Raw genomic sequence first — 26,187 nt, forward strand, 5'->3', positions numbered from 1 at the left:
CCCATCTCCTCTGTCATAGCATGTAACCACTTGGGATCATCCTTAGCATCATCCACCGACCTGAGAATAACAACTTTGGATAAGGTTGTGATAAAACATTTGTAATTTGTACTGAGCTTAGCATAATAAACAAATCTCTGAATAGGGTGAGAAGTACATGACCTGGTGCCTTTGCGCAAAGCAATGGGGAGCTCTTCATTCGATGGACTTGGGTCATTCGGGGAGAGCACAGGATTGGGATTGGTTCTATCCTCATCACCAACATCTTCCACTGTAGCTTTCTCCTTTCTGACATAAACCTGGCCAAACAAGTGATCCCGGGCAACAGTAGGCTGAGCATCCACTGTGACCCCTTCCATATGACTGCCCTTCTCATTACTAACCGTGACCGTGTCAATCACACTGGGACTAACCTTGTAATCCAAAAACTCCATAAACTGAATCAGCTCATTAGAGGAATACTCTTCCCCTTTGTTCCCACGACACTCCCCCTGAAGAGGATTCACCGGAAAGTACGACTCATGTTCATGAAATGTGACATCCCTCGAAACATACACTTTGGAAGTAGTGGGATCGACACATTTATACCCCTTCTGAGTGGACGAGTACCCCAAGAAAATTCCTTTAATAGACTGGGGATCAAGTTTTTTGAGAGTAGGGCTATGATTATGCACAAAACAACTGCACCCAAAGACACGAGGAGTAAGAGGCCACGGATTCTGAGTGGGCCACAGGGTAGAATAAGGAGACTGATAATCCACACCTTCACTTGGCTGTCCTCCAACGCCCACGTCGCTCATTGAGGATCAGATTTGATGGGCGCAGGTTTGTCGCCAATGATGTATGAGAGACGCCCACGGCTGGTAATCCCAATCTCGAGAGCGGCAGACCAAGATAGGTAGTTGTCCTTGGTCAGACGGATGGAGGTGACCTGGATCGACACGTTCTCAGTCTTGGAGGTGCTGCCCGCGTCAAGAACGGTATCTTTTTGAGTCCCCATCGCTTCTGCCATCACAAACAAGCACACAGCAACAAGAGGCACAGCGGCGGGAATGAGGCAGCGGCGACGGGAATGAGGCAGCGGCGACGGCGGCGGGAATGAGGCAGCGGCTACGGAAGGCAGGCGACGGCGCAACACAGAGGCCACCCACGGTGGCAGAAACCAAGAACGGGCCGAACGGAGGACTGCGGAGGCGCAACAGAGGACGGCGGAACAGAGGACGGCGGCGGAACAAAGGACGGCGGCGGCAGAGCAGGGCGACGTCACAAGGGCAGCAGCGGCGCCGGAACTTCAACGGCGTCGGGTGACGAAAAAACTTGACGATCCTCGGGAAAGAAACGCTTCTCCAACTTCGCTGGCTCTGATACCATGTAGAAACACGAACCACAAAGAGAGAGTAGAGAACGAACACACAATATACGTGGAAAACCTCAGAAAGAGGTGAAAAACCACGGGGAAGCTTTGACCTAGGGGCTCACCGCAATCCTAGGAGAGAGAAAATTATATTTCACTTAACTTAACACTTAAACATAAGTGACAATATAAAGAGGGAGAGAGGAGAAGCCGCCTAGGGTACCGAGCCCGCCTCGGTACCCGCGCACCATAGAACCAGGTCCAGATATGGACCCGGTTCCCACAACAACATATTCTAACAATATCCATATTGTCTCATTACAAGTCTAAGTCGTGTAAACCATGCTCGAAAAGATTGTTTGAACCCATATAGAGTTTTCCTTAGCTTGCAACATTTTCCAGGTTCCTCATATCCTGGAGGCATACACATATATACTTCCTCTTCAAGGTCTCCATTGAGAAATGCGTTCTTGACATTAAGTTGGTACATCTTCCACTCCTTTATCACAGCTAAGGATATAATGACTCTGACAGTCTTCATGTTCGCAATGGGAGCAAAGGTCTCCAAATAGTTGATTCCATATTTCTGACTCAACCCCTTGGCAACAAGTCGAGCATTATACCTGTCTATATTGTCATCTGGCTTATACTTAATGGTGTAAACCTACTTAGATCCTACCAGATGAACGGCTTCAGGAACCTTTACCACCTCCCATGTCTTGTTTCTATTCAAGGCTTCCATCTCTTCTTGCATTGCATAAGTCTACTTGGGATCACTCTGAGCCTCAGCAACATTCCTAAGAATCACATCCAAAGAAAAAGAAGATACAAAACATTTGTAGTTTTTGCTCAGTCTAGAATATGAAACAAAGTTACCAATAGGATGTTGAGTACATGACCTGACACCCTTTCGCAGGGCGATGAGAAGCTCTTCACTTGCAGCAACAGTCTGAATGTCTTCTTCAACTTGTTTCTCTCGAGCATGACTTGGATCATCCAGGGAGGGACTAACTGGATTGGGAGTAGAATTCTCACTACCTGTCACCTCATCTATACAGACTCTTTGCCTAGAGTAAACTTGCCCAAAAAGGTGACTACGTTATTCCTCAGTCCCAGTAGAACCCCTTTCATCAACTGCTTGACTCTCCTCCCGCCTATAGTCCAGGAAATCTGTGAACTGAATAACTTGACTTGGAGAATACTCTTCCCTTGACATAGACTTCTCCCCCTGAAGAGAATTCTCACCAAAATAGAAAGCATGTTCAAGGAAAGTGACATCTTTGGTAACATAGGCACAACCAGTGGAAGACACTTGTACCCTTTTTGAGTGGGAGAATAACCTAGAAATACGCCCTTAATAGACCTTAGATCAAGCTTTTTAATATGAGGACTATGATTGTGAATAAAGCAGACACAACCAAAAACTCTGGGTGGAAGAGAGAAAGGTTCACGACTCCCCGGTAACATAGAATGAGGCGTCTGCCCATTCAACACATGACTAGGCATATGGTTGATAAGATACGCATTGGTCAACACAGCATCCCCCAATACTTTTTTGGAACATGACGTTGAAAAAGAAGAGTCCGAGTCATATTCAATAACTGGCGATTCTTTCGTTCAGCAACTCCATTTTGAGGAATATAATTACATGAAATCTCATGAACAATTCCCTTTTTTCGAAAGAAGCTATCAACAGACTGGCACGTATATTCACGAGCATTGTCAGAGCGAAAGGTCTTAACAGATGCTCCATATTGAGTTTCCACATAAGTAATGAAAGTTTCTTTGACAGTAGGAACTTCACTACGGTCTTTCAGCAAGTAAACAACGGTGTTCCGAGAACAATCATCTATAAAGGTGATAAAATACTGAAAACCATGACAAGAAGGAATTCCCGAAGGCCCCCACACATCAGAATGGATCATGGCAAACACATCGTTAGAACGATGGATAGACACAGGCTATGAAGCCCAAACATGTTTGGCCAGGTGACAGACATCACAAGACACCATAGTCATACTCATATCTAACCTGGAACACAGATCAGGAAATAACTGTCTTAGAATTCCAAAAGGAAGGTGTCCAAGGCGCTCATGCCAACGCATAATCGATTGAAGGGAGTCCTCTCTACTCTTCGTTGTTTTGCTGGCGGCTGTCATGAGGGTAGTAGCGGCACACATAAGTAAATGATATAGCCCTTCAGAAAACAAACCAATCCCAATCCTCTTCTCTGTCACCAAGTCCTGCAGAACACAGTGGTCAGCAGAAAAAATAAGTTCACAATTCAACTCTTTTGTAATCTTGCTAACCGACAAGAGGTTGAAGGGAAGATGAGGAACATGTAGAGCATTGTGGACTAAGAACTTATTTAAAAGTGAGAGACTCCCTTTTCCAGCCACAGAAATAGAGGAACCATCGGCAAGAGACACTCGTTCCTTTTCCGACGAAAACTTATACTCATGAAAAACCTTAAGATCACCAGTCATGTGGTGGGTAGCACCACTGTCAATAATCCACTCCCCCATATGAGAATCCGCCGCCACGTCGGGTTCACCAAAGCAAAAAAGGCCTAACAAAGAAACAGACACAAAGAAGGAACAGCAAACGACAACTGGGAACAGCAGACGGGACGATATTGGGTGGTGACGCAGGGAGCAGACAGATCAGTGCGACGGATCTCCACGGGCTTCACGGGCAGGAAGAGAACAACAGCAACCGGCACACACCAGACGACCACAAACAGCAACGGAGCACAAAATGGTGGGCGACGGTGAGCGCTGAGCGATGGACGATGCTAGGCGCTGACAGATGCTGAGCGGTGGGGACTTAGGGCGACGGCAAAGAAGGCGGAGCTGGGCTACACTGGCGATGGAGCACGACGGGCGTGAGCTGGGCAACGATGTTGGGCTGCAGCCAGAAACCAGCAGCAAGAGTAGCCGGAATCGACAGCAACAATGGAAGCAGCGGCGACAACGGCGGCGACAGCAACAGTGGCGGCGGCGGAACAAGAGCAGCGAGCGATGGAAGGGTCAGGGGCCGAAACTTCACGGTCGGCAAAAAATTTCACAAACTAGTCACGGCTCTGATACCATGTAGAAACAGTAAAAGCGACGGAACGAGAAACGAACACAGATGTAACGTGAAAAACCCCTCAACTAGAAGGAAAAAACCACAGGTGAGGAGGACTGGTGCCCACTAGCAACTAGACACTCTCTCTCATAAACTTTCTTTCATACCAAAAAATTAGGGTTACCAAGATATAAGTAGAGCCTCAATAGGCCTAAACAGGAGCACACACTGGATCGGGTCCAGACCCAGACCCGTACATTAAAACACGTCAACACTGTCTATAGTTCTAAATATTTTTAACTTTTTCCGTTCATGGATTAGTGAACAGTTCGTTAACTTTTTCTATTCATGCATCACTCTGGATGGTGTAACTTTTAGTTTTCTTTTCCATAGTTCTAACTTCATACAATCGTTTACTTTTATTATATATAATTGCTTTGTCTATTACTCTTTTTTATTGCATTTAAGACATTAAGTATCACGAATTGGCTGCTTGTGTAAATCATTTAGCCAATTCTATTTATTATGTGCTCTTATTTCACTTTTATGATTTTGTTCATTGGCACCATTTAGTTAACCCTATTTGGGCATGCAATGTCTACTTAATTATGTCCTAGTGGTTCCTAATAGACTGACCCCAATTCCTTAATTGCTTAGGGATAGATCCAAGAACAACTCTTAAGTTGAGAAATGCTTAACTCAATTGTGTGCTGGTGGCCCTAATTCCTTGAGTTAATCATGTAAGAATTTAGGTGAAGCCTTAAAAAGATTGAAATCATAACACAATTAACTTTTCAATAAAATGATTTTCCTCAAGAAAAAGTGAGATTTAGATTTTATTATTTTAATGACTGGTTCAGGTGCTTGATATGCATGATGGGTTGATACTTCACTAGACATTAAGAGGGAAGACAAAATGCCTAGAGGGAAGAATCCATTTTGGTCACATGAAATTTTAATTTATGAAGGGAAGTTGATTTGCAACTATTCTTCTGAGCAACATGTAGGAGGAATTTTACTCGATTTAAGTACCACTTGTCTGAAATTCTATGTCACAATGTTGCTCCATGTCCTAATGTACTTGAAAATAACAAGCAAATGGCAATTAAAGCTTGTAGATCTATTGATGAAAGACCCACGAAGAAGGGGAAAATGCAAAGTGGAAGTGGATCACAGTTAAGTGTCGGTTTAAGGCATGATCAAGAAGCTAGCAAAGGATCATACTGATAAGCTCCTGTTTAAACTTTAAAACTACTATAATGAACAACTTACTTTCCAACTTGCTTTGATCAGTAGATTTCAAGAATTTCGTTGTTGTTACCACCAACTTAGGCCCAGGATATATTCTCCCAAGCAGTGAAACAAGAAGGCAAAAACTATCAGGTGAAACAAGGAAAGATGCTCTATTATATGTTGATGAAATGAAGAAAACATGGTCACTGTGTAGATGCATGGTCTAATATTTGAAAAGACACAACTACAAACAGATCCTATATAAACTTGTTGGTGAATTTTCCAATAGGCACCATATTTTGGAAGGCAAAGCATAATACAAAGAGGTCCGAAAAATGCAGATTTTATAGTTGACTGTTTATCTTCAGTAATAAAAGAAATTGAGACAAGAAATGTTATACAAATTGTTACAAATTACAAAAGGGCTAAATAAACTCTTGAAGAGAGATATCCAAATACTTTTACCACATCTTGTGCTGCCCATTACATTGACTTAGTGCTTGAAGACATTGATAGTTTAAAAAGCAAGTATCATGAGCAAAGTAAAGAAATTGTTAAGTTCATATATAATAAGCAGTATAATAAGAACTCATACAAAGGGAAAGGAGTTGAGGAGGCATAGTGTGACTAGATTTGCTTTTCATTTTATTTGTTTGGATTCTATCTTAAAACAAGAAGAAAACTTGTGTTTATGGTGGCCTTCAATGAATGAAGACATATAAAAGAAACTGAAAAAACAAAGGAACTTACAAACCTTATTCAAAATCAAGACTTTTGGAGAAAGGAAAGATAAATAATCAGGTTTGTTGAACCATTAGTGAGGATATTGAAGATGTTAGATAGGAAGGGCCACTATGGGTTATTTATATGAGGTACTTGATAGAGCTAAAGAAGCTATAAAAAATGCAAGCAAAGACGAAAAAGAAAAGTAGATGATATGAAATGGACAAAGAACAAATGAAGAAGATGACTCTACTTCACCAGATGAAGATCAAGAATTGATATGTTCTTTCTTGAAGACAAGAATGACTTGCTTTTTGTTGTAAAGCCATGAGCATTGTAAACTGTTGTTAGTTGTGCACATGTTATTACTTGTGTATCCGTCAGACTGCTTGTTTCAATTTTCTACTTTTTATTTGTTGCTTACTGTTAGCCGCCGGCTAATAAAGATGCGATAAAACTCATACACGACACACCTCCGAATTAGGGCCAAAAAACTCCTCAGCACGTGAGAGGGCCCATGTCATTGAAGTCGTGATATCCTAATACAGTATCAGTCCCTTTTTATAAAAGGGAAAATGGGTCGCCTGCTCCTAAGACCTAACCCATACCATATTCCTGTGCCCTATGCTAGTACTAATAAGACTGTTCAGGGTCAGAGGCTAACATTGCCCTTCCCTTAACCAACACCTTGTCCTCAAGGTGTGAACTCAGGAAATTGTTGTTGTATCGCAACAGGTTGGGAGCTTTTGGTCCTTGCCATTCCACCAGCCAGGCTGTGCAAGGTTGACTTGACCTGTAAAATTTCTGCTGAAGCACTTGGAATGAAAATAGTTCTCTTGAAGGAATACTTGGCAGTGGGCTGACTGCAACATCTGGCTCATCTCTAGAATAGCAAGCCTTCAAGCGGGAGACATGAAACACATCATGAATTGATGAACTCTTCGGAAGCTGTAGCCTGTAGGCCAATTTCCCAATTCTTTCTATCACCTTAAAGGGGCCCGAATACCTTGCAGACAATTTATGGGTTCCTACTGATCAATGCTGGACCCTTCTTGCAGGAAAATTCTTCATGTAGACCTACTGGCCTATCTCATATTCTTGGGAACAATGCTTTCTATTGTACTGCCTTGTCATCCTATTATGAGCAGCTGCCAGCCTGTTTTCTTCCATCTCTACTCCTCGTCTGGAAATGGTGTGACCCAAATAGGCCACCTGGTCACAACCAAACACGCATTTTGAAGCTTTAGCATGTAGTCAGTGCTCCTTTAATATTTTTAGATCCAACCTCAAATGCTCTTGATGTTCTTCCTTACTACTGCTGTAAATAAGTATATCATCAAAAAATACCAAAATGAATCAACTAAGGAAAGGATGGAAATGTGGTTCATGAGGGCTTAAAAGGTGGCTGGCGCATTTGTTAACCCAAAGAGCATTACTTTAAATTTGTAATGGCCTTCATGGGTTTGGAAAGTTGTCTTCGCCTCTTGGGAACGTCCACATTGGCCATCCTGATTTGATGATACTCAGCCCGAAGATCTAGCTTGGAACATACTTCTGCCCCTTGTAACTTGCCCAACAATTCCTTTATAATTGGTGTAGGATACCGGTTCTTGATGGTGACTGCATTAAGTGCCCTGTAATCCACACAAAACCTCGACGTTCCATCCTTTTTTTGGACCAACAATGCTGGAGAAGAGTAAGGGCTTCGACTGGGCTGAACCACTCGTTCTGACAACATACTTTTTATGAGTTTTTCTATCTCCATTATCTGAATGTGGCTGTATCTATAAGGTTTCAAATTGACTGGTCTAGACCCAGTTTCTAATTTGATAAGATGGTCGAATTCACAACGTAGGGGTAACCCAAGGTCTCAAAGACAGTAGCATATTCAGCCAAAATGGCACGTAAGAAGGCGGGGGCTTCTAATTTGGATGTGGTCTGTTGCTGTGGACTGCAAGATTTAGCAGACGTTAGAGAAGATGCAGCCCTTCCTCTTAATCTTCTTCATGTGTGTGTCCTCCTATCCAGTAAAAATTGCGTCGGCTGGGCCTGTATGCATTTTTCTCCATCTGCCGCCTTAAAGGTCATTGTCATGGTGGTGAACCAAACCTTCCCCAGCTGCTTCAACCACTGAATTCCTAAAACCAAATCAGATCCTCCTATAGCTAGGGAAAATAATTCCACCACAAACCCCTGGATCTCGATTTCTTCTTTTGGGCAGCATCATTTACACCACAGCGACTTGCCGTTGCCAACCACCACTTTAAATTCTGATTGCTCAATTATTGTACAGCCACATACCTTGGCAGTCTTCTCCCCAATGAAGTTATGTGTCGACCCCATGTCGACCAATATGCTAACAGTCCTCCCCTTTACTCGACCTTCAACTCTCACCATTTGGGGAATGATGTCGCCCGCTAGGGCATTAAGAAAAGTTTCTGAAATTAATTATTCTATACTGTCCTCAGTCCCCTGTTCTATGCCCTCTTCTTCCTCCTCCTGAAAAGTATCCTCAAACTCGTCTACTAAGTACATATTCTGCTTTTTACAAGCATGTCCTGGGCCCCATTTCTCGTCAAATTGAAAGCACAACTGTGTGTTCCCTGATCTGCTCTGGACTTAGCCGCTTGACAACACTTGTTTGTTTCCTGTGCCTTCTCTGGGTGCTAGCTGAGCCTCGAACGATGCTGGCTGGGCCTCACGTAGGTCTCTTGTGACTGTGGGGTTTCTGTTCGGCAAATTTCTGCTGGTCCTACTCTCCCTCCAACCGTTGAGGAGTCTGCTCAATTTTTTCTCTCTGATTCTTGCCAGCTCGAAGGCTTCTAAGAGGCATTGGGTCTGGCTGCTTGCACCTCAATGCGATACTCCTCCTTCAATCATCCTACGAAGGTGCCAATCAAGGTCTCGACAGGCCACCTACTCACCATATTGCTTACCTCCTCAAATTCTGCTTGATATTCTATCACCTTCCCTTTCTATTTGATTTTAGACAATTCAATGTTATAATCTAAGTAGGCCGAGGGCCCAAAACTCACCTTGAGCACCTCCACGAAAGCCCTTCATGGCAGCTTCCCTTGCTATGTGATGATCCACCTGTACCAACGTATCGCTGGTCCTTCCAAGTGAACAGCAGCATGCAAGACCCATTGATCTGACGCAATTTTCTGGCAATCGAAATACTGTTCCACTCTAAATACCCAACTGATGGGATCCTCTCCATTAAACTTGGGAAATCCATCCTAGGAACCTTCATATACCCCATCGTCTCTCCATTGCTCGTAGGCAAGCCTACAGACGCACTGTTGAGAGGCTGCGTACCTATTGCCGCCGGTTCATGCTGAGGTGTGGAAGATTCTGGTTGTCCACGACGTGATCCTCCTGTCTCGCCGGCTGCCCTGTTAATGACTTCCCGCCAGAGTGTCATCATCTCCTGTTGTCCCGATTGCATCTCCCTCTCTATGTCGCTAAGTCGTTGTTCTAGTTCCCCACTACTCTTTCCAACTCCTTTCAATCTCCCACCAATCACGTGACGATCAGCCTCTGCCTGCTTGCGCAGAGCTTCCACTGAAGCCAACACTCCTTTGGTGGTCATCTGACTCTGATACCAAATGTTCGCAACCGGCTAATAGAGTTGCGATAAAACTCACACATGACACACTTGACCTAATTGACCTCTGAATTAGGGCCACAAACCTCTCTCAGCATAAGAGAGGGAGTCCATGTCATTAAAGTCGTGATATCTTAATACAGTATCAATCCCTTTTTATAAGAGGGAAAATGTAATGAGCGACGTTTTGGGCAGTTTAGGCTCAACCAAGGTCCAGACCTGGACCCAAATTCCACTCGCGTGAAGAGGAAGGCCCGACACTGGGCTCTCCCTCTTCGTCTCTCTCGCTGGTTCGAACTTGACGCAGAGGAATAGGGGGTGGAAGGAGCAGCGGCAGCAGAGGTGAAGGGCGGCGGCGCTAAGGTAAACCCCTCTCGACTTCTCTCTATCTCTTCTGTCTTCTCCTTCTTTCTCACCCTTTGCTCTCTCTCCCCGCATCTTTGCTCTTCTCCTTCTCTGTCCCAAGTCCTCTCGTGGCGGCAAAGGTGAAGGGCGGCAAAGCTGAGGTAAGCCCCTCTTGATTTCTCTCTGTCTCTTTTGTCTTCTCCTTCTTTCTTGCGCTCTGCTCTCTCTCCCGCATCTCTACTCTGCTCCCTCTCTGTCCTGAGTCCTCTCGCCCTACTGTCTCTCATCGTCCCTCACCCTCTACTCTCTCTCCCGCCAGCCACCTCTCACCTTCACTGTCTCTCATCGTCCCTCGCTCTCTGCTCTCTCTCTCCCACTAATGTTCTCTCATCCTCACCATCTCTCTCTCGACCCTCTCTCACTGACTCCCCTTGGTCTCCCGCACTCTTCCCCTCTCACCTGTCCTTTTTCACACCCCTGTTTGTCTCTCTCTCCCGCGTCTCTCATCGACTCCCCTTGGTCTCCCGCATGCTTCCCCTCTCACCTGTCTTTTTCACAACCCTGTTTGTCTCTCTCTCCCGCGTGTCTCTGTTCAACCGAACCATCTCCCTCTCAACCGAATGCTCTCTTCTCTCATTAGATCTCTCTTTCGCTCTCTCTTTTGTTCATTCCCACCCTCTTTGATGTCGTTGGGTTGGATTGCAGTTAAAGGAGTACATCTTTCCCCTCCTACCAACAAATAGGTTGTGTTGGAGCGATGACAACATATGACCTTAGCCGTTTGGGGATCGGTCGAGCGTTTGGGGTGGCTACCAGGGACACTAGAGCAGCTAGGACTCTAAAAGACGGGTGAGCGAGTTCTAAACGAGCCTATTTTTTCTAATGTTTTCCTTAAGTGCATGAATAATTAATATTTGAGCATGCTAGATTCAAGATTAAATGATTTAGGATGCACGATAGAGATTTTATTACATGAGAGGAAAGACTAGGACTGCTTTCGAGGGGTGAGGATCTATGTATACTTTGTTGGATGCTATGTCACATAGGTACCGGTGCGGGTACGGGTACAGACCATTTTTAAAAAACTTGGGTGCAGAGGTACGGCCGTACACACACATGCACATACATATATATGTCAAAAAAATTCAAACAGAATAACAGATTCGCAAATATATATATCAAAAAAGTACAAATAGAATAACATATTCATAAATCATAATCCAAAATTTATCATTTTTGATTCTCATTCTCCTCAGTCGCAAATTTACTGCTCAACTGAAGCCGAAGAAAATCACGCGTGTACAGAAGCATAAACACAAACAAAAGAACAACATAAACTTTTACATAACAAGATAAAGGAGCTAACAAAGCAAAAAACGAATCTTAACACTACGAAGCAAGAATGAAGAAAAAAGAGGGAAGTGGGACATTAAAATGAGGGTTTCAAAAATTTTAACGTTAAAATGGTTTAAAAAGTTAAAATGTAAAAATCGTTAACATTAAAATCAGACAAATTTGGACTCAATCAACTTTGACCGACTCTAAAAAAAGTCAAAAATTACCTTAGGTGCATTGACCGCACCCGGTACGGTCAACGCAGTACCCTGCCGTACCCGAGGCCGTACCCGTGTTGTACCCGTACTGTGCGGTCCGTGTGACAGAGGTTGGATGCCACAACACGTGGGGAGGGAGAACGGATGTTGCTTTGTAGGTCAAATTTACGGTTTGGAGGAAAGACAAAACATTCAAGTCATTAGGATCCGAATGTACACAAGAGTGCGAAGGAAATACCATTTTTTAGGTGATTTGTTTGATATATGGCTATATGCTATTGCTAGTGAAATAGTACAATACCATCTTTGGATTGCGAATGGGGAAGTAAAATTACAAATGGTGATGCCTCAAAAGGGTGTTAGGCACCTATTGAGTGTCTGATTTATTGATGATATGTCTAAGGATGCATTTGGGAAGGTTCACGCTTAACGACCTCTTAAATATGAAAAAAACTTGAAGAAATGTTCTACAGGCTGATTCAACCGATCGGCATCTACTCGAGTCAATGACCTATGCCTCAATCATCTTATTTCTTACCTAAATAAACTTTAAAGCGAAATGAATGAAAAACTTGTCACTTTAAGTTTTTACAGGTGCACCGAGCACGTCGAGTAGACCTTGAGCGACAGGATTTGAAGCTTGAGGCAATTTTAGGTGTTTGTAGTGACACTCGATAGGTATGGCAGCATTCCAGGCAAATCCCTACCTAAGGCCAAATATAGAGTGTGCTTTTCAAGATCGTTGGATCTTATGATTGTGTTTTGTTGAATGATGTGTGATATAACATGCTTATTGTCACATGAATGTATATATGTGATTGAATGATTATGAGATTGGTTGATTGTTTTTAAATTATTATGCGAAGGCATATGCATGCTAGAAATTATAATTGCTTAGGACAGATTAGGTGGGGTACTGGGTCGAGTATCTCATCGACCCTGATTGTGCATTAATGAGCATCATAGCATGATATTTACATAGGACAGCTACAAGCTAATCATAGATCGAGACTACTTTCCGTGATTCGACTAAATTTTTGTATGATGTGATTGTTATGTTTGACTGATGTGAATACTATAAAATTTTCGTTTACATTGCCGTTGGGCAGTGATCCAATCGAATGAACTTGAAGAGTAGAAGTACCCATAAAGTATGATGATGGCTAGCTAAGAGTATTGACTGAATGTGTAACCCTCTTATGGAGGCGCTTTGGGGTATGGGTGCACTCGTGGAGTGAACTAACCTCGTGTGCTAGCGGATCTTATCGTGAATATGCCCTTATAATGATAAATTAAGAAAAACTAATTGATGAGAGGTTAGTAGGTTATGGCAATATGATTGGGATATGTCCCGCCCTCGCCACTGGTCTCGCCTGCTTAGAACTTAGGCAGTGCAAGGTCTCAGGATATCATTGTGTGATGTGGTTGGAGCCCAACCTGGGAGTCTTAAGACAGAGCAATTCTCCTTGGAATTCATACATCCATGGATGATTGCTTTACCGCTGCAGCATGGACGGATCCGTATCGTTTCGGGCCACCACGGGGGCTGTCTCCCTACTGTACGTTGTCTGTCGTGTGCACGCGCCTGTGTTTGCACCCACAAGAGCTCTCAATTCACTCAATCAAATGTAAATGAAATGAATGTGCGTAAATTGAATATGATGTGTAGATTGTGGTTATTGAGAGGTCCCTACATATTGTGGTGGACTCTCATGACAAATCTTATGATTGCATGCGCTTATCTTGATAGCATAGTGATTATGTTTTCGTATATGTTATATTATAGATTTGAGTCCTTACCTTAGAAGGTTAGGAATTTACCTGGTTTGTTGTCATACTGCGAAGGCTAAGCCTTGTGTTGTTTACCCTTTTAAGGTTTTAGCGGACCTGGGATAGTAGGTTGATCAGATGGCTCCACTCACATCCTACTGGGAAGATTTTGGGTCTATAGTCATGCATCATGTTTTGGTCTTCTTGATGTCTTGTTTTGGTTAGACATCAATGTTATGGTTTTGGGGGCATTTTTGTCAAGTCATTGATAAATATGAAATCTTTGTATGAACTGAATTTGCTACATAATGGAATGTTTACCCCATTGTCATTTTGCTTTGCATAGCTCCTTTTTAATTGTTGTGTCTTTGCACCTCGACTTGTTACGTTTAAAAAAAAAATTGGGGTTAAAAAGGTCAGGGTGTGACAGAAAATGGGTTGCCTGCTGCTAAGACCCAACCCACACCTTATTCTTGTGCCCTATACTAGTACTAATAAGACTGTTCAGGGTTAGAGGTTAACACTTACCTACTTATTTTTTGATGTTGTCATATTAGTTTTCATTTACTTTATTTTCCCTAATTTATAGGTTTTTTAATATTTTTAGAATTTTACCATATTTTTTCTCATTTTTCTTTGAGAAAAACAAGCTCACCATATTATACCTTAGAAAAACCTTGTCATTTAAAATCCGAAAACAAAACTTGTGGCTATGCTTAGAAGTTAGAACCAACATGGCTAGTGGCCTGAGACTAGTTGGCAGACTAGTAACTAGGTTGACCAGTCCCCAGTTCTGATCACAAAGACTCAAACATGGGTTTCAAGAAATATTGAGCAGCAAAAGTACAAAGCGAACCTCTATAGCTGCAAGCGTGTCATAGATTTTCTTCTCCCTAGAACAGACCACTGCAATCCCTGACATCTTCAGTGCCCCTACTTTAGTTGCAACAAGATTCTGCATAAGAACACACAAAAAAAATCTCAGACATCTATTAATTTAGCTAACACCAACTGTTTGAAACAAAATGAATACTATTCAAGATCATTCTTAAATGAGGAAAAAGACACAGTGCATCTTAAATTTTTCAAAGACGTCAAATTTGTATAATAAAGCCTTGAACCACACAAGATTCACAACTGGTCATAGTTTACACCACCCCCACAGCCCCCTATAGATCTTTGTTGCCAACAAAGTGGCTTTCATTTGAACATTAAATCCACAAAAGGATCAGATTTCCAAATTTGGAGATGCTCATACTTCCGTCTCTCTTTGAGTAGCACAAAGAATATAAAAACATATTTTGAGGTAATGATTTAATGCATGACAGCAAACGAGCTTTTTACAATGGGGTTAACCTCATTTTTATACAAAAGAATGGAAGAAAATTTATTGATCTGCCTTTTGGAAGCTCCAAGGACTAGTGAAAAGCCTAAAAATAGTGAAGTGTACAAAATACAAAATAAAATCCACTATACATTTCTAGCACACACAAACACACAAGTATACAAAAAGAGACACTTCCCTTAAGTGCAATAACTGAGTTCTCTAAGGAGAAAAAGTTTAGACAATCAAAGGACATAAAGTAGCTTAAGACAAGGCCCTTAAGGTACTTCACAAACATAATCATAGTCCATTGGACAATATCAATATATTTGTTCCTTCACAAAATGTGTGTCGCTACCAATATAAATGACACTCATATGAGCTTTGAAGGTTGATCAAATGGTCTCCTTGGTCTTCTACGCAGGATTGAATTTTACTTGCCTACATAGAGGCATAAGCTAGCAATCGTTTTTTCCAAATTGGTTACCAGATTGCGTTAGGAAATAGGCCGGCCACCTATTAGGCGTTTCCAAAGTCAATCGACGTCAGCATCACGACTGGAAGGAAGGCATCCATGGAGTCACTTTTCCTTTTAAAAAGGTTCAAATTTTCAACTCCAGAGGGTCACCTTTGGTAGCGTTCGCCGGTAACCACAGCGTCACGATGGAATCTGTTAGAATATCTTGTATAGGGAACCGGGTCTGGATATAGACCCGGTCCCATGGGCGTGGGAACCGAGAGTGGCTCGGTACCCTAGGCGGGTCTTCCTCTTATAATCCCATGTTATTGTTGTTTTAGCGGATTAAGTGATAATAATTTTCTCTCTCCTAGTGTAACAACCCGACCCACTCCTGGGCTCGAGCCCCTGGTTTGACGGATCCCAACCCACCTCCCTAACAGCTTTGGCTCCAGCCTCAAAAAGGCTAGGAACCAGGACAATCATCTCATTAATAACCTTCCTTTATAAGTCCTTAAAGATCCATCACAATCTTCGATACATGACTAAACTTCTGGGGTGTTACAATCCACCCCCCTTAAGGCACACGCGTCCGCGCGTGTGGGACCCCAGGTCCGAGTGTTGAACCGGCTCTGATACCACTGTAACAACCCGACCCACTCCTGGGCTCGAGCCCCTGGTTTGACGGATCCCAACCCGCCTCCCTAGCAGCTTTGGCTCCAGCCTCAAAAAGGCTAGGAACCAGGACAATCATCTCATTAATAGCCTTCCTTTATAAGTCCTTAAAGATCCCTCACAATCTTCGATACAGGACTAAACTTCTGGGGTGTTACACCTAGGGTTGCGGTTTTGCCCTTAGGTTAGAGCTTCTCCATGGTTTTTCACCTCTTCTTGAGGTTTTCCACGTACATCGTGTGTTTCTTCTCTGTTTCTCTCTTCCGTTGCATATTTCTACATGGTATCAGAGCCAGCGCGTGTGGGATTTGCTCTGTGATCGTGTGTTTCCGCCGCTGCTGGTGTTTCTATTAGCCGCCGTCGTCGTCGCCATTGCCGCCAGCGATTCTCCGCCACCGCCGTCGCCGTCAAAGTTTTTTCCCGCCGCCGCCAGTGATTCTTCCGCCTCCGCCGCCTCTTGTCTGTCGTCTCTGGTACTGGTGCCGCGTCTCCTTGTGCTGGGTATTGCTTCTCTTTGGTGATTGTGATGGCAGAAGAGATGACTCCCAAGATAGATGTTGCCTTTGACACGGGCAGTAATACCAAGAGCGAGAACTTGTCTGTTCAAGTCACCTCCATCCGGCTGAACAAAGACAACTATCTCTCTTGGTTTGCTGCCCTAGAAATCAGGATAACCAACCGCGGTCGCCTGTCCTATATTACTGGGGAGAAACCTGCGCCTTCTAAAACGGATCCGCGATGGGCGACTTGGGCATTGGAAGATAGTCAAGTTAAAGTATGGATCATTAGTTATGTGTCCGCCGATATTCAGCCTCTGATCTTGCGTAAGTCGACTGCATATGACATGTGGACTGTGCTTGCGCGGATGTATGGCCGTAAGAAGAGAGTATTGCGTACGTACCAAATCAAACGTAGCATCTACTCTCTTACACATGGTGACTTGTCTGTAGCATCTTTCTTTGCCGCCCTGAAGACTAAATGGGAGGAACTAGACTACCATGTGAATGATGACTGACATTGTGGTTCTGATCATGCCTTGTACTGGGAAAAAGAATGGATGGACCAGACTTTTATTTTCCTTGGAGGCTTACGTGATGAATTTGAATCCATTAGGAGCCAAATTCTCAATTGTGACGAAATCCCTGGGATTGAGGAGGTGTATGCCCGGGTGGAATCTGAGGAACAACGTCGCCAAGTTATGCATATTGACTCCAGCCATGGGAGTTCTCCCTCAGCGTTTGTTAGCCGTGCCTCAGGGACTGGACAGCGTCCTGTTCGACGTTGTAGCCATTGTAACAAGTTGGGGCATTCTGTGGACTTCTGTTGGGATATTCATCCTGAGAAGAGACTTGTTCGTGGTCGTCCTCCTAGTCGGCGGGGTCCTTCTGTGCCTGACTCTAGTCAGGGTAGTTTGTCAATTGTTGAAAAATCAAAGCTTTCCTCTGATCAAATCAAGGAATTGCAAGCTTATATCAGCCGGCTATCTACTACGCAAGAGGAAACTTCCACGTCCGAGGGAGCTAAGTAGCTCAAGCTCTTGTTGCCACAAGCGATCAAGGTAATCCCTCACTTGGTGATTGGATTGTTGACAGTGGGGCTACGCATCATATGACAGGGGATCCTAAGCTGTTTCAAGAATACAAATTGTCCTCAGGGCAGCAACGCGTGTCTATGGCTGACGGGTCTTCTATTTCTGTGGCTGGAAAAGGGAGTTTGTCCTTGTTGAATAAATATCGTCTTCATAATGCTCTTCATGTTCCCAATATTCCTGTGAACTTGTTATCTGTCAGCAGTATTACCAGAGAACTCAATTGTAATCTAATCTTTTCTGCTGATCATTGTTCCCTGCAGGACTTGGTGACGGGGAAGAAGATTGAGATTGGTTCGGTTATTGATGGACTCTACAGACTGCCTGTGCAAGTTGTGTCTGCCTTGATTTCAGCCACTAGTGGACAGTTGTCAGGCGTGGAAGACAGGTCTACCATTATGCGATGGCACGAGCGTCTTGGGCATCTCCCATTCCAGTTGATCAAGAAGTTGTTTCTAAGGCTTTTTTCTTCTGTTTCTATTGACTCTTTGACATGTGAAGTTTGTCAGTTGGCTAAACATGTCAGGGCTTCGTACCCCATTTCTTTCAATAAAACCACTCGTCCGTTTGCTTTGGTTCACTCTGATGTTTGGGGTCCTTCGGGAGTACCCACTTGTCGTGGTTTTCATTACTTTATGACTCTTATTGATGACTACTCCTGTTGTACATTCGTGTACCTGTTGAAAGAACGTAGTGAAGTTCCCATCATTGTCAAAAATTTTGTTGCATTTGTTGAGACCCAATTTCAGACATCTGTTCAGGCTTTTCGCACTGATAATGCTCGAGTGTATGTCTCCCAATCCCTAGATGACTTCTTGAGGAGCAAGGGTATTGTTCATGAGACGTCCTGTAGTTACACACCTCCCCAAAATGGCGTGGCTGAATGGAAAAATCGCCATTTATTAGATGTCACTCGGGCTATTATGTTTCATAGACACGTTCCTAAGCGCTACTGGGGTGATGCTCTTCTCACTAGTGCCCACCTTCTTAATCGTATGCCTACTCGTGTGTTGAATGGCCGTTCCCCTTATTCTGTGCTCATGCCCACTCATAACCCTTGGCCTCTTACTCATCGGGTGTTTGGGTGTATTTGTTTTGTCCATGACCACAGTCCTGCCCTCAAGAAGCTTGACCCTCGGTCTATCAAAGCTGTCTTCTTGGGGTATTCCTCCACTCAGAATGGATACAAATGTATTGATCCTGTCACTTTCAAAATTTATGTCTCCCGGGATGTTACCTTTCATGAACATGAGGCGTACTTTCCTGTGAATCCTCTTCAGGGGGAGTGTATAGGCAACAGTGTGGAAGAGTATTCTTCAAACCAGCTGATTCAGTTTATGGATTTATTAGACTACAAGGTTATGTGAAAAGTGACTATAACAGTCACAAAGAATACATATAATACCAAAAAGGCACTAAGGCCAAGTGAAGAAGAGTAATACTCATTCAATAAACAATATAAAGGCTGTAAAATACAGCTTATTCTTTACAAAGACTGTTACAAGGATATTTATAAGAGAGAATAAGAAGAGATGAGCTAAACTAGCCGTTGGGCTAGTTCCAACAGCTCTTAATAGAGCTGTTGGAACTGCCAACGGCTAGTTTGGCAGAAATAATAAAAAAATAAAAAAATAAAAAATAAAAAATAAAGAGAAAAGAAAGAAATAAACTAAATCCTAAACTAATTCCTAACTAATCCTAAACTAGCTCTTAACTAAGATAATACCTAATTAAGAGATAACAACAATAAGAAATCATATTTCTTAACACCCCCCCTTAAACTTACGGTGCTATCACCGAAAGTTTATCTAAAAGAAAGTTGAATCTGGGAGAACATAGAGGCTTTGTGAAGAAATCAGCCAGCTGGAACTCGGAGGAGACATATGGAAGTTTGATAGTCTTCTTCAAAAATTCTTCACGAACATAGTGACAGTCCATTTCTATATGCTTTGTTCGTTCATGGAATGTTTGATTCTTGGCAATGTAGATAGAACTCTTGTTGTCGCAGCATAAATCAGTGGGTTCTTCTATCTTTATTCCCATATCAAGGAGCATTTGGCGAAGCCAGACAATTTCCATAGTTGTAGAAGCCATGGCTCGATATTCAGCTTCAGTAGAGGATAGTGAGACTTTCTGTTGCTTTTTGCATTTCCATGAGATGAGTGATTCTCCTAGAAAAACACAAAATCCAGTAGTTGAGTGTCTATCATTAGGATCTCCTCCCCAATCAGCATCAGTATAAGCAATCAAGTTCAAGGAGGAAGAGGAAGACATAAATACTCCCTTGTTTATTGTTCCCTTAATATATCTGATGATACGAAGAACAGCTCCCATATGAACGGTTGATGGAGCATGTTGAAATTGACTCACAGTATGAACTGCATGAGCAATGTCAGGCCGAGTGATGCTAAGGTACATCAAGGATCCCACAAGTTGTCGGTAAGGAGTGGGATTGGCAAGTGGAACTCCATCATCAATCTTCATCTTGCTTCCTACTGCTTCAGGAGTTTCTGTGACCTTATCATCTGTTATGCCTGATTTAGCAATGATCTCTGCAGCAAACTTAGTTTGTGACAAAAAATATCCTCTAGTAGAGTATGCAACCTCAATACCCAAGAAGTACGTTAGAAAACCTAAATCTTTCATTTCAAAAGTTTCTTGTAGTAATTTCTTACATTCTTTAATACCTTCCTTATCACTACCTGTAATGATCATATCATCAACATACAGTAGAAGAATTATGATACCTGCAGTAGTATACTTAACAAACAAGGCAGTGTCAGTTAAGCAAGAATGAAACCCATAATCAGAAATAACAGAATTAAAACGGTCAAACCAAGCTTTAGGAGCTTGTTTGAGGCCATAAAGAGCCTTCTTAAGTCTAAGAACTTTCCTTTGAGGAACAGACAACCCTGGTGGTACTTCCATATAAACCTCTTCCATAAGATCCCCATTTAAAAAGGCATTTTTAACATCCATTTGATAGATATTCCAGTTTTTAACAGATGCTAAAGCAATAAGGGTCCTAACAGTAGTCATTCTAGCTACAGGGGCAAATGTTTCCTCATAGTCAATACCATATTCTTGAGTGTAACCTTTGGCAACAAGCCTTGCTTTATACCTTTCTAGGGATCCATCACTTTTAGTTTTCACCTTGTATACCCACTTGCATCCAATAGTCTTTTTCCCTATAGGTAAATCTTGTATTTCCCAAGTTTGGGCTTTTCTCAAGGCATCCAATTCTTCTAACATGGCATTCTTCCACTCAATATATTTGGATGCTTCATTAAAAGTAGAAGGTTCAAAGTGAGAGTGAATGGCATTAATTCTAGCTCTATGAGATGGAGTAAAAGTTTCATAAGACACAAACCTATTGGGTTGTCTTACATTTCTAGTGGATCTCCTAAGGTTTTCTCCACTTTGAGTTGGTTGGAGATCAATGGTCTCATGATGTTCTTCTTCACCAACTTCTTGTTGCCGGTTTCTTCTATGATAAGTGATTATATCCTTGGCCATTCTACTATCATTACCACCAGTGTTGCTATCATCACCATCATGCATTTCATCATCACATTGAGAAAGGAACTTAAATAAAAAGGAATAATCATTATTGTGTTGTGACTCCCCACAATTTTTAAAACCACTTTCATCTTCACAAAACCTTACATTCCTTGAGACAATGATCTTGTCTTTAATTGAGTCATAACATTTGTAGCCTTTTTGGGTTTCAGAATAACCAATAAAAGCACATTCAATAACTTTTGAACTTAGCTTATCAGCCTTGTCATTAAGAACAAAACATTTGCATCCAAAAATACGAAGTCTATTGAAATCGGGTTCATACTTGAATAATTTTTCAAACGGAGTGGTATTATGTAAAACTTTTGAAGGCATTCTGTTTATAAGATAAACAGAGGCAAGTGCGGTTTCAGCCCAAAAGTTTTTAGGCACATTTTTGGAAATAAGAAGGGTTCTTGTTGTTTCAATTATGTGCCTATGTTTTCTTTCTGAAAGTCCATTTTGTTGAGGTGTTCTTGGACAAGATTTTTGGTGGACTATCCCATAGTTTTTCAAATATCTTTCGAACTCATTTGAAATGTATTCACCTCCGGAATCAGTCCTTAAAATTTTTAATTTAGCATTGAATTGTGTTTGTACTAACATGTGAAAATTTTTGAATATCTCAAAAACTTCGGATTTATGTTTTAGGAAATATATCCAACAATACCTAGTGAAGTCATCAACAAAGATCACATAATATGATAGCCCTCCTTTTGACATGATAGGAGAGGGTCCCCATACATCGGAATGAACAAGCTCAAAAGGCAAAGAAGAGAAGAAGTTCCTTTCTCCAAAAGATAAAGATTTCATTTTTCCATGTATACAATCATTACATTTAAAATTTTCAATACAAATATTCTTGGTAGGGTTCATCATAGACAATTTTCTAACATTTGGATGACCTAATCTTTGGTGCCAAACATTGATGTCCACATTTTCAACATAGTGACAAAACTTTTCTTTGGGGATGCATAAATTGTCCATGTAGTAAAGGTCCCCTTTTCTAAAACCTTCCCCAATCAATCTCCCGGTTTGGTGATCCTGCACCAAACATTTATTTGATGAGAAAACAACATCAAATCCAAGATCTGAGATTTGTGACACAGAAAGTAAGTTAAGATTAAGTTTAGGAACATAACTAACTTTTGGAACAAAAAATTTTTGTTTTCCAAATTCTTTTTCAAAATTCCCAATCCCTTTAACACTTAAAGAAGTTCCATCGGCGGTAACAACATTTGATTCTTTTCTTGTTCTTTCAAATTTGGTCAAAGATGATATATTTGGTGTCATATGAAAAGATGCACCAGAATCTAAAAGCCAAGAAAACATACCAGGAGTGTTGGAGATGGATGCCGTTGTTGCTAGTGCTCCGGAATTTGACTCCTTGATCATGGGTTGAAGGGCTGTCATGATTTGATTCAACGTTGTGGATATAGATGATAGATCACATCCTTCATTTGTGACATTTGCGGCCTTTCTTTGATCAAATTGTCTAATGTTGTAATGTCCACCTTGAGGAAATGAAATTCCCCGGTTGTGTTGCCCTCCTTGTGGATATGAAGTTCCTCCTTTGAGAAAATTTCCTCCAAGATTCCGCGATTGTCCTTCATTGTTGTTCAACTTTGGGCAACTAGGTCTTATGTGACCCGGTTCATGACAAAAGTGGCAAATAACTTTATATTCTCCTCTAATTTGATTCTTAAAGTGAGGAGGTCTAAAAGACTTGATGTTGTTTCCAGGTCTAGAGGCGGCTAAGGCTCTTTCTTCTTCTTGTTTTGAGACAAGAACACTATCTTTATCCATTTCTTTGGATAATTTCATTCTAGTTTCCTCTCCACTTAGCTTTGTAAGAAGTTCATGAATGAGTGGAGGAGAGGATGAAGAAAGAAGGGCTGACCTTATTTGTTCAAATTCGGGCCGTAGCCCTTGAAGGAATTGAAAAAACCGAAATTCATCTATTTCATTTCTTCTAATCTCATGGCATTTGCAGTCCAACCCTAGTTCGGGACTTAGTTGATCTAACTCATTCCATACACTAGAGATTTCCATGAAAAATTCTCTAACATTTTTCTCTCCTTGCTTGATACTTTGGGCCTTTTGAATCAAAAGATACTTTCGGGCCATATCTTTTTGGGTGAACATTCCCTTAAGATATTCCCAAACTTCACTAGCCTTTTCATAATACATAAGATTTTGGGCAATTCTAGGTTCAATACTTCCATAAATCCATTCTTTAATCCTAGAATTTTTAGCTTCCCAATCGTCTAATTTTTTGTAATATTCATTCATAGCATTTTGTCTTTCCACTCCATCTAGTTGTTTTTCAATCCCATTTTCTATTTTGGTCAACTTGAGAGTGGGAGGGATAGACGTACCTCTTATGAAGCCCCATAAATATTTTCCTTTGATATGCATTTCCAAACATTTTGCCCATAGTGTATAATTGGTTCCGTCAAGCTTGTATGGAGCATAATAGCTTCCTCCTTCAATTGAAACTTTGGAGTCTTCCATGAGAGCAATACTTGAAACAATAATCTCCAAGGAAGTCAAGAAAAAACTCTTCTAGAAATTTCACCAAACAGTTGGTGAGCAACCGCAGCAAAAAGGCCTTCAAGAAATTATATCCTCCAGCAAAGAATCTCTTCAATCAAACCAGCAACATAAAATCTCAGCAGCAGCCTTTAACAAGCTTTGAGAATCAGCCCAATGTCTCTGATACCATGTGAAAAGTGACTATAACAGTCACAAAGAATACATATAATACCAAAAAGGCACTAAGGCCAAGTGAAGAAGAGTAATACTCATTCAATAAACAATATAAAGGCTGTAAAATACAGCTTATTCTTTACAAAGACTGTTACAAGGATATTTATAAGAGAGAATAAGAAGAGATGAGCTAAACTAGCCGTTGGGCTAGTTCCAACAGCTCTTAATAGAGCTGTTGGAACTGCCAACGGCTAGTTTGGCAGAAATAATAAAAAAATAAAAAATAAAAAATAAAAAATAAAGAGAAAAGAAAGAAATAAACTAAATCCTAAACTAATTCCTAACTAATCCTAAACTAGCTCTTAACTAAGATAATACCTAATTAAGAGATAACAACAATAAGAAATCATATTTCTTAACAGGTTAGTCACAGTGTGGCAGACACAGTCATAGAGTATTCTTCAAACCAGCTGATTCAGTTTATGGATTTCTTAGACTTCAGTGGGTGTTTAATGTGAAGTACAAACCTGATGGTACTGGAACGGTATAAGGCTCGCCTGGTGGCAAAGGGGTTCAGCCAAAAATATGGAATTGATTATCTTGAGACCTTTGCTCCTGTTGCTAAACTGAAGACAGTGAGGGTCATCTTAGCACTAGCAGTGCAAAAGAAGTGGAGCATGGACCAGCTTGATGTCAAGAATGCATTCCTGAACGGCCATCTAGAGGAAGAGGTCTATATGAGCATGCCTCCTGGGTATGCCCAAAGTGGAAAATGTTGTCATCTCAAGAAAGCCTTGTATGGACTAAAGCAATCTCCTAGAGCATGGTTTGAAAGACTGAGGGTAGTAATGAAGACTAATGGATACAAACAGGGAAACGGTGATCACACCCTATTCATTAAGCAGAGAAATGGTCTGGTGAGCCTTCTTCTTGTATATGTTGATGATATGATTGTCACAGGTGACGATGAAGAAAAGTAAAGGAAGATGAAGGAGAGGTTGGCTGCTGAATTTGATCTTAAAGATCTGGGTAAATTACGGTACTTTTTGGGAATAGAGATTGCTCGATCAGAGACAGGACTTGTTATGAGCCAAATGAAGTACACTCTGGATCTTTTAAAGGAGACGGGTAAACTGGGATGCAGGCCCTTTCTAACCCCAATGGAGTCTGGTACAAAGATAAGTATCAAAACTGGTAATATCCTGGATGAGGAAGGAAAAGGACGATATCAGAGGCTGGTTGGTAAGCTTATTTATCTTACTCTTACTCGCCCTGATATTACTTATGTTGTAAATGTGTTGAGTCAGTTTATGCACGCTCCTATTGATTGTCACTGGAAAAGTGCAGAAAGAGTGTTGGGGTACCTGAAGAATGATCCAGGGAAAGGGTTACTGTTTACTCAGCAGGACCAACTGAATATTGAAGGATACTCTGATGCTGATTGGGCAGGGTGCATAGATACTAGAAGGTCTACCACAGGGTACTGTATCTTCTTGGGGGTAACCTGGTGGTATGGAGGAGTAAAAGGCAGGAAGTCTGCTCTAGATCCAGCGCTGAGGCCGAATACAGGGCAGCGTCGGGCCTGGGCCGGGGAAAAGCTGGCCCGGGCCCGATAAACCGGCCCGGCAGCGGTCCCGGGCTGGGCCCAGGCCCGATAGTGCGGCCCGGCGGCGGCCCGGAAGGCCCGACTCCTGCCCTCGGGTCGGGCGGCCTCCGTCCCCCGCTCGTTCCCATCCCCTCCCTCTCCTCTCCCCCTCTCCGCTCCCCCTCTCTCCCTCTCCCTCTCTGGTTCCCCTCCCTCCTCCGATCTCATTATCGAGAAGGGATATGGAAGGGAGTAGGCTATTGTGGTGGTGGTCGCGCGCGCGAGGAGAAGGGCGCTCGATGGCAAATTGGCAACGAGGCGGCCACCTTCTAGGACGCCACGATAGCATCCTCGGCGAGAACCCTTCCGTCGCCTTCTCTAGCTCCTTGTACTCGAACCTTCTGATCTCCGGGGTGGTGGTCGTGGTCGGCATCCCCTGTTGGCTGTTGCTCCTGCAGCCCTGCTGCTTTTGTTTCTGTTTCTGCTTCTGCATCTTCTTCTTCCACCTGTTAATCGTGAAGTTGGCCGAGTCGCAGGTGGCCACCGCCGAGTCGGCTCTGCAGGAGGCTTAGGTGCCCCATCCTCCTCCTCCTTCTCCTGCCCCCTGTTGGGGACGTCAGGATTTAGGGGTTTTCAC

At 42.4% G+C, this 26,187-nt stretch overlaps 1 protein-coding gene across 1 annotated transcript in view; it reads right to left on the reverse strand.

Moving 5' to 3' along the window:
- Window positions 1–26,187, reverse strand: part of LOC116265978 (uncharacterized) — an 83,801-nt gene that overhangs the window by 5,418 nt on the left and 52,196 nt on the right. Inside the window, exon 11 of the mRNA XM_031647000.2 lies at window positions 14,511–14,609. Within this exon, the coding sequence (XP_031502860.1) occupies window positions 14,511–14,609 (99 nt within the window). The remainder of the gene's footprint in view (window positions 1–14,510; window positions 14,610–26,187) is intronic.

The sequence above is a fragment of the Nymphaea colorata genome, chromosome 12 (genome assembly GCF_008831285.2).
Source record: "Nymphaea colorata isolate Beijing-Zhang1983 chromosome 12, ASM883128v2, whole genome shotgun sequence".
In the NCBI taxonomy this organism is placed as follows: domain Eukaryota; kingdom Viridiplantae; phylum Streptophyta; class Magnoliopsida; order Nymphaeales; family Nymphaeaceae; genus Nymphaea; species Nymphaea colorata.